Raw genomic sequence first — 9283 nt, 5'->3', positions numbered from 1 at the left:
AAACTCTAGGAGCAAACTATGCACTACACACTTTCTTGTTAGGCTTAGTGAAACAAATTAAATGTCTTCGCTTAATAATAATACTACATGATAAAAGTGGATGAACTTGTTGGAATTAGGAGATGTCATTCACATGTGTTTTTAATATTGATGTTTGCTTGAGGACAAATAAAGAATTGGTTTGGGGGATTTTGATGTGTGCATTTTATATCGTGTTTTTATCATAGTTTGACATGCATCTCATTTCATTTCATATGCATATATCTCATGTTTTCATCTATTCATTCTTCATTCTGCTACTTTTCTAGTTCGGAGAATTGCTCATATTTATTTTCTTTAATAGGGTGCGAAAGGGAATGAAAATAGAACTAAATGAAGCATTTAAAGCACTCAGAGTTTGCCATGGTCGTGGTCACCATTTGGTAGCATGTATCCAACTCTAGCTCTTCACAACCTCCTCCACGGGCCAAATTTCAATCGTCATTGTTGTTGCTATGTTTCAGTTCTTCACAGTTTCTGCCATGGGCCCTGCCATGCTCATGGCCATGCCCGTGGCAGACTCCGACATTAGCCACGACTGTGGTGAGTTCCAGCTCAACCATAGACGCCACCACGGGCTTCGCCACGCCCATGGCAGACTCTGGTAGACTCTGACATTAGCCACAGAGGCCGACATGGACTCCACCACGCCCTTGTCGGGCACCCGGGAAATAGGGTATAAAGCCATTTTCATATTCGAAATAGGAATCTTGATTGGGAGTCAGCTAAGGGCTCCTAGATAACATAGGAGAGTGGATTCAAGGAGATTCAACACCCTCAACGTCCAGATTGGAGATTGGAGCATCCAGATTCAACTCTTTGCAACGAAACTAAGTTGTCTTCTTCTTCGTATTTTTGAATTTCTGAACATTTCCTTGTTGTAATTGAATTCATGATGAATTTCAATTGCAATCCCATGATTATAGAGTAGTCTCTTTGATTCTAAGACTAAGGAGTAACCTTTTGGGAGGTAGACACTTATTTGATTAGAATCTCTATGATTGCATGTTTCTTGTTCGATGAAATGTATGTTTATGATCCAGGCCTACTATGTACACACGATCTCGATGCCAAAAGTACAAAATTCGTATCACTCAAGGATTTAGGGATGAATTAAAAAGAGAATTCAATCCTCTGACGCATAGAAACCTAAAACGTGATGAGCAATAGACTATTATAGAACTTAATAGATTTATACCAATTCGTTGCCACATAGGAGTAGGTATCTCAGGGGTTGCGAGATCACGTGACAGAGATCTCCCTAGGGAAGTAATCTCCAAGCTCTATCACTCAAAGTTGCCAATGAATTGGAACGGATATACAGGTATAGTCCCAAGAGTTCACATCGAATACATAGAATAATCTACCTACCTAAATTATCATTAAGGATATGAAACTAAATAATAGATTAGATGTTTATATTTATTGAGGTAAAATCAAAATCTTGAAATCGTTTCTTCCAATAAATTTCACTCTTCTTTCTTTTTCTTCTCACTTAATTATCTGATTTCTCTTTCAATTCTTTGATCTTTCACTATCAATTTATAGTTTTCTCATAAACCAAACCGAAATTTTGTCTAGACAATTATATTTAAATAGTAAATTAATATGTGATCATCAACCTTTGTGCATTCAATTCTTATATTACTTGACGACATAAATCGTACATTTACGATTCGACACACATCATATATTAATGAAGAAAGAGAAAAAAAAACTTAATTAATAATAATAAAATATGATATAATTTATTTAAATATAGATAATAATATAATAAGGATGAATTCGAATTTTTAATCTATAGGTTTAGTATGTTAATATTTGTATTGAATTTTGATAAAATATCTACAAGTATTAGAATAATAATATGTTTTTAATTTTCTTATAAGGTAAATGTAAGAATATTTTGTTAATGAAAATACGACAAGCCACTTTATAATATTTTTTTAATATAGATTAATGACCGCGTAGTAAACAATTAAAGGACTTATCCATTTGGAGATTTCTATTTAAGCACAGAATTTAATTCTTGTTTTTTTTTCATTTAAGATTAATGAAAAAAATCATTTTAGTGTGAGCGTTGTTAACTATAATTAAGCACTTCCAATTGCTAAGTGTGTTTCACGTCTCTCTCTCTCTCTCTCTCTCTCTCTCTCTCACGCACACAAAATCTCTGTTTTCTTCCGATGGCAAAGCTCTCTCCTTTCCCCTTCCTTGCATTTCCGACAGCCTTCTTCGCCTTCCTTGTCTACTCCTGTTCCTCTTCCTCCTTCTCCTGCTCGGCGGCGGAGGCCTCTGAAGCTACCACCATCCACGACCTCCTCCTGAACCACGGCCTCCCTGGCGGGCTCATACCCAAGGACGTCGAATCCTTCTCCCACGACGCCACGTCCGGCCTCCTCGAGTTCCGCCTCTACCGCCCCTGCTACGCCCAATACTACGACGGTCTCGCCTACTTTGATAGCGAGGTGCGGGGCAACCTCAGCTACGGTGCGCTGCGCGGGGTGGTCGGGTGGTCACAGGAGGAGCTATTCCTGTGGCTCCCGGTCAAGGGGATCGTGATCACCGATCCGTCCTCTGGCGTCATTCTCTTCGACATCGGGGTCGCGCGCAAGCGCCTCGCTGTCTCGGCCTTCGAGGTTCCGCCGGATTGCCACCCGGTAGCGGAACAAGCGGCCGCCAGAATAGGTGAGTCGGCGAGATCGAAAACGAAGCGATCTTGGTGGCCGGCGGTTCGTTTCTTGCTGGATTAGGATTCGATTTCGGTGACCGTTTCGAATGCGAATGGTGTGATTGCTGCTACACTCGTTGGCCATCTATTTCCTTGATATTTTCTACTCTTTCCTCTGAAACGGAAGTTTTAGTGTTTTTTTCTTGTCAATATCGTATTTACTAAAGATTGAATTTTCTTTTCCTCACTGCTAATCCGTCGAATGTGTATTCATAACCAATGGTGTGATTTGCGTAGTTTGGTTCTTCAGTGCAAGATTGAATTTGTATGACTCCCGTTTTACATGTGTCAGTTTCTTAATTACATCAGAAAGTTCTTCCCTTTCGTATGTAATCTAGATCTGATGGTGTGGTTACAAACCATTGGTATTTGGTATGTTTGTTTTGATGATCTTCCTTTGTTGCTCGAGATGTATGGTTAAAAAGTTAACTTTTGGCTTTCCTTTGGCCGATCAGTCTTTCTTTAGTGTTTGTTTTCTGCATAATAGTGGAATCTGATTTTAGTATTGATCTAATTGATTCCAGAAACGTTTCCTTTTGCATGTTTTGGCTTTTACTTCGCCAGATAGGTTGAGTTCGATGCACATGAGTCTTCCTTATAAGCAACTTGTTAATTATTAGCTTGATTTCGTTGTCAATGGGGCACCAACTTGCTTGCCAAATGCTTGGAAACTAGTTCAACCCGTGCCCTTCATCCTGTCATGATACTTCCTTCATCCTGTCATGATACTTCCGCATACGTTAGAAAAAATATTTATTTAATTAATTCTGCAATTCCATTCCCTTAACTTTTCGTGTTCTTCCTATCTTATGGTTATTTTCCCTCTTGGGTAGCTCCTCTTCCCCGTGTTTGTTGTGCAGTCCTTTTCTCTACTTTTGTTTCTTTCTTGTGCTGATTGTGTGTGGCTTTGTTCTCTTCTCCTTCAAGTCTATTCTACCAAGTATCAATATTATTTCACTACTATTCGAGATAAACTCATTAAATGTGTTGTTCTCTTGCTTGTTTTGCAGAGTCATTGGGAAGATCTGGAGGAATTCTTCATCAGAGATAAATATCAGAAGAAGAAAAAAAAACAGCACTCCAAAATTTCCCTTTCAGCATTCAACATTCATTTCTCTTCTAAGTTTATCATGTACTGTAAATGCAATAATGTTCTTTAAACCATTTCATGGCCTTTTCTTCATCTCTTCAATCGATCAATCAATAAACGGGGGAAAAAAGGAATAGTAATATCTGAAGGTATTTTTTTTATAGGAATGGTGAGCTGTGCCAACTTAATAAGCTGTTCCACATTAAATTCCAATAGCTTTCATGCTATTGACGGCGAGGCATTAGTTGATAATGGTCCAAATCATCAATAATGGCATTTTGTCATATTCCAGGACAAATATGGTCATTCTTTTAAATCAGTATGCTGGTCCAGGTCATGTGTTGGGTTCTTGATTTTTCCAATAATGCAGATATGCATCTTGCAGTGACATGTACCATATATAATGCTCCAGTTCAGAGTATTATTTGGTTGATATTATGAAGATCTGTATCTGTCACTTTTTGCCTTTATTCCACCAGGCATCAGATAGGTGTATAGTCACTCACATTAAGCACTGTTTAAGTTTATCAAGGTGAATTGTAATGATAAATGGCTGATAATTAGTAGACAAGTTTATCGAACAACCGTTTATCAAGGTCATTTTAATATATCCTAATTACAAGACATTTGATGCAACTGAAGTAATCACAAGTATACGAAAAACTTAAGGAACTTGCAGATAGAACCTTGCTATGAAGATCACTTGAGCTTCATCGCCCTTCCAATATAGTTATTGTGTACTCGCTAGAAGAGAGAACTGTTTCCGTGCAAGATCTAGCAGTGTAGATCCCAGGACGGTTAGGTTGACCCAGCATTGTTGAGTCACTGCTTAGCATCACGACTACTTGTGCCATTGATGGCCTGTCTTCGCTCCCTTCTTGCACGCACAATAAACCGACTTGAAAATACCTTAATGCTTTAGACATAGTGGAAGAATCTCCATTTGATTCGACAAGAAGTTTTGTGGATCTACCTTCTCCCCATAGCTTCCATGCCTGTGAGTATTTAATTTTCACACGGTGTTTGAATTTTTAGTAACTTGTATTAAACTGACAATCTTGAGAAAGATGTATGAAGGTACTCAACCTGTCCTAATAGACTTTGAGGTTGATCTGCTTTAAAAATCTCGGTGCTCTTTTTTCCACTCAAGATCTCCAACAATAAGACACCGAAGCTGTAAACATCTGATTTTTCAGAAAAGTGTCCACCCATTGCATATTCTGGAGACATATAACCACTGTATATGTATGTCGAAAACATTAGCATGTTAAACTCAGTCGAGTAGCATTTATCACCAATAACAAATGAATGGTGCTTACCATGTCCCAATCACTCTATTTGTGCTTCCTTCAGTTTGTCCTACACAAAATGTTTTTGCTATTCCAAAGTCTGAAATTTTTGGGTTGAAATCGTTGTCGAGGAGAATATTGCTGGCCTTCAAATCTCTATGAATGATTTTTAATCTGGAGTCTTGATGGAGGTAAACGAGGCCTCGAGCAATTCCTAGTATGATGTCAAAGCGCTTTTGCCAATCCATTAATGCACTCTTTCTTCTATCTGTTGAATGTTCAGTCTAGGTTAGTCATTATACTAAGATCCTCTTAAACTTGTCTTGATAGATTTGTGTGTGCACATACGGAAATGTTCTAAGCTTTAAAATAATTCGAGTTTTGTCATAATTGCATTATTGCATATGTATTGATTCTATACAAACAGGACATGGTGCGTGAGATGCATTTCAGAAGGTATAGAGTAGTCAGTTTCAGTGCTAACCAAATATGAAATTGTCCAAGCTTTTATTTGTCATGTACTCGTAGATCAGGATTCTTTCCTCATCCTCGATGCAGTAACCCAGTAGACGAACAAGATTTCGGTGTTGTAGCTTGGCAATGATCGAAACCTCAGTCTTGAACTCATCTGTACCTTGTTCAGAAGCTTTGGACAATCTTTTCACAGCAACCTCTTGTCCATCTGCTAATTTACCCTGATATCTTAGAGACTGAATGTTAGTTGTCAAAAATAATGTTAAGTGCATATATTAACTTACAAATAAAAAAAAATGTAGCATCTTCACCTTGTAAATAAATCCAAATCCACCCATTCCAATTATATTGTCTCTTGAAAATTCATTTGTGGCAGCTCTTATCGAAACCATACTATATAATGGCAAGTCGAGCTCTGTTTCTTTGGGAGTGGAGGGGTCTACTATGTCTGGTTTAACTATTCAGAAATGAACGAGTTATACAAGGTAATAGCTTTTAGAAATCACAAGCAACCGTTGTTTAATTTCTTTTGCTCATATGAGCAATGAATAGTAGTAAACATACCGAGCTTGCTTCTTCTCTCCAACCATAAAAATGAACCAACACATAGTAACAGTAGAAAGCTCAACACTGGAATAGTAACTTTTATCACTAATGATTTCTGCTTTCCTGAACTCCTTATTGAATCTGCACATGAAGTTGATTTTAGTTCTGCTACATTTTAGTTCATAAAACTAGAAACTGAAAGCTGAATGCATAGTTCTGCACAGGAAGTTGTTACCTAATTCAGAAGCTGCAAGCCGAACGTATAGATCATTGCCGCCTTGTGCGAAAACCCTAATATCCATCAGGTCAGCAGGCCAAGATAAGCACATGTTGTCTCTGATCATAGCAAATGCCACGCAAGAACAGTTCCTCGAGCACAGACTTTGGCACTCTTCGAGTGTCATGTTGCTCAGTATACTGGCGTTGTGAGTGGCAGGCAGCTTCACATTCGACAGATGCAAAAAACCATCTGTCGAACAATTCAAATCTGTTTTCCTCACACAACCATCTGTATTATCTCTGAGGTTCCAATCTTCAGCTGACTTGGGAGTGAAACCCTGCAAGCATTGGCAGATAGGTGAATAGCTGGTTGTGCAAATGCCATTTGCTCCGCATGTCGCGTATTGGTCACAAGGATCCGAAGGAACCGACCAATAAAGAGCCCATTGATTGCTTGTATTGGACCAGAACAACCGCTGCAACACTCCACCGTCGTCGAGAAATGCTCGGCCTAGAACATTCTTGTCCACCCCTTCAAATGTGTAGTATATTTCATTTTGGTCATCGACAAATTGAAACAGAACAAGGCCGTTTGAGTTCAGATCAGGCCGGCCACTCCAACCTTTCCCGTCCCATGGCCCCGTTCGAAAGACTCTAGAGGCTCCTCTCCATATATAGACTTCAGGTACTCCATGAGTGTCCATTCCATAGGAATAATCCCCCGGAGAAGGATCAGACACACTCTTCCACGACGTGAGTTGCCTATCGAGTTTGGTTCTGAAGTCCACTCCAATCTTCATTCCAGGCAAAAACACATCGCATGGATGATCAAAACTTTGCCACAAGATGTTACCTGATGCACTTTCAGCCAAAATGAGGTTCCCCGAGTCTAAGAGCTTGAGTGAAGGATCACTAGCATTTACTGAGCTGATCGACCAGACGACATTCCCAGCTTGATCTAGCAGTAACAGATCTCCGGTTGTGGTAAGATTCAACAGTCCTGTGGAGGTGTTAAGAAGAGGGGCCATCCTGTTAGCCACCCACACCACAGGGTGGTCAGGGATCTCCTTGTACCATATTCCCACGTATCGATCGCTCGAATTCCTCGGTCTGAAAAATCCCAGCTCAAAGGTTTCTCCTGCCGAGGTTAAGGTTTGGCCATCCACCAAAGCATTGCCAGGGTATAGTGTGTCCCCTGCAATGAAAAAACAAACAAAATTTACTCCAACAAATGTGGTAATATTATTTTACTATATTTTATTAAGAATCTAGACCTTTTATTAATTAATTTTAATGAAATTTAAAATTAAATTATGTTAATATCTTTTTATTTTCCGATACTGAAAATAAATTTAAAAAATAAATTTAAAGTTTATTGATAATTTTCTCCTATTGTTTTTAATATGCAAGTTCTCTTTAGAAATTTTTATAAATATCTTACGGTTGATGACATTAGAAAGAAAATCTTTAAAATAAACTATAGTTTCTCTTCTTATCAATTTAATATCTAATATAAAAAATTAAACTAATTATTATTATTTTTTAACTATGGTTCAAATAGCATGGATGAAGTTGGTGATGCATCGCATTCGACTGACTCTACTGCTGACGATAAAGATGAATGAATGTCAGCGAGTTTAGTTTTTTTTAAACAAAAACATCATTATCATCTATATAACTCTGTGCCAATAGACCCTAAAGTTGTTGACTCTCATGTGCATAAATATTATCCAGCTCGTCATTCTTCTTTTTTTTGATTGTATATTGTCAACGCAACTGATTTTGTTGTTGTTGTTGTTTTTACTTGGTTCACACTCAAAAAGTTGAAGAAACTTAATGCAGGTAATTTCTTCCTCGCCAAAATGCCAAAGCATGATAAAAGAAGCAGTATTTTTAAGTTCGATCTCTTCGAATTTACCATCTTAATTAAGTTTCCTGTAATTGATTATCAACAAAATAAAACCAACAAAAACAGAGGAGGAACAGAGAGAGTTGCAGGCGTTCATGGCATCTCTACAAGAGTTTAGCATTTAATTGCTCAGAGTAAAGGAAAATTTGTCAGCCAAAATCTTGCTAGAGGAGAAAATGAACTTAAAGACCACAAATTTGGCAGCCAAAAAGTTCAGACAAAAAGTTCCCAAGTGAAAGATTTGATCCTCACCTGTCTGACCGAGAGCAGCCATAGCTCCTGCAGAAATTGCAAGCACTATCCAAATCCCGTTGAAGAACATTCTTTGATCTTTGCTCCTTTCTCCGCACAAATAAGAAGAGAACATCAGTTTCTGATCACAGAACCTCTGCACAAATGGCTCGCCTTGCAGTAGAGAATAGGGCAAGTAAGAAACACCTGGATAACTTTATTAAGTTAATCATCTCCCGACTCAGTCAGTCGTTGGAGAGGTATAATATAATCCAAACTGTATAGATTAGTGTGCATGACAAATGATGGAAGTCATCTAGCAGGCTTAGTTGACATTTTTCATCTTCAAGGTCAGACCTTGACTTTTCACGGATGGTATCTTATCAATAAATCATTAGGGAGATATTTGGGTCAAATTGAGCAAGAATGTCAGTGTTAAAGAAAATGTATGGCAAATTCCTTGATTGAGATAATTCCCTTCTTACATATGCCAGTGATCTCAATCTTTTACCAATTCAACACATTTTCTGTCTGATCAAAATTTTGAATTTCAGTTAATGGGGCATAGAACTTGCTAATTGCGGAGATAATCGACTAATGATGGATGTTCCGGCCCAAATGCTATGGATGATCAAGCCACCGGTCAACGAAAGAGTTGACGTGAGCATGCTCCGGAGATCGTCGTGAAGGAGATGAAAGAACCTGGGACACACTCACATTGAGGATTAGACTGATCATGGGACGGATCTCAGGGT

General features: G+C 38.4%; 2 protein-coding genes across 3 annotated transcripts; one reads left to right on the top strand and one right to left on the bottom strand.

The window, feature by feature from the left end:
* The first annotated feature begins 2150 nt into the window (after nt 1-2150).
* LOC122027048 lies at nt 2151-3955 on the top strand. Of its 2 annotated transcripts, none has more exons than XM_042585860.1 (2): nt 2151-2727; nt 3781-3955. In XM_042585860.1, the coding sequence occupies exons 1-2, from the start codon at nt 2226-2228 to the stop codon at nt 3819-3821; spliced, it is 543 nt and encodes a 180-aa protein (XP_042441794.1). In that variant the 5' UTR covers nt 2151-2225; the 3' UTR covers nt 3822-3955. The 2 variants fall into 2 exon arrangements, with proteins under 2 accessions (XP_042441794.1, XP_042441786.1); XM_042585852.1 differs by having other exon boundaries at nt 2151-2826.
* A 273-nt stretch (nt 3956-4228) lies between these two features.
* On the bottom strand, nt 4229-8746 carry LOC122027039 (G-type lectin S-receptor-like serine/threonine-protein kinase At4g27290). The gene is made up of 8 exons (XM_042585841.1): nt 8550-8746; nt 6405-7583; nt 6188-6310; nt 5935-6080; nt 5634-5844; nt 5180-5417; nt 4947-5097; nt 4229-4855 (listed from the first exon to the last, which is right to left on the bottom strand). Exons 1-8 carry the CDS (start codon nt 8662-8664, stop codon nt 4571-4573), a joined length of 2448 nt encoding a protein of 815 aa, XP_042441775.1. The 5' UTR covers nt 8665-8746; the 3' UTR covers nt 4229-4570.
* Nucleotides 8747-9283: the final 537 nt, after the last annotated feature.

Source organism: Zingiber officinale, chromosome 1A (assembly GCF_018446385.1).
Source record: "Zingiber officinale cultivar Zhangliang chromosome 1A, Zo_v1.1, whole genome shotgun sequence".
NCBI classification, from domain to species: Eukaryota; Viridiplantae; Streptophyta; class Magnoliopsida; order Zingiberales; family Zingiberaceae; genus Zingiber; species Zingiber officinale.
Note: the sequence above shows the minus strand (reverse complement) of the source record. Positions and strands in the feature narration are given on the sequence as shown.

What these genes read in the sequence shown, in the direction of transcription:
- LOC122027048 (XM_042585852.1), top strand. Translation starts at nt 2,226, where the DNA reads ATGGCAAAGCTCTCTCCTTTCCCCTTCCTTGCATTTCCGACAGCCTTC.
- LOC122027039 (XM_042585841.1), bottom strand. Translation starts at nt 8,664, where the DNA reads ATGTTCTCTTCTTATTTGTGCGGAGAAAGGAGCAAAGATCAAAGAATG. An exon ending in GGAGAGAAGAAGCAAGCTCG is followed by an intron (nt 6,081 to 6,187) that starts GTATGTTTACTA and finishes ATTTCTGAATAG; the next exon opens with TTAAACCAGACATAGTAGAC. An exon ending in CTTGGACAATTTCATATTTG is followed by an intron (nt 5,418 to 5,633) that starts GTTAGCACTGAA and finishes AACATTCAACAG; the next exon opens with ATAGAAGAAAGAGTGCATTA.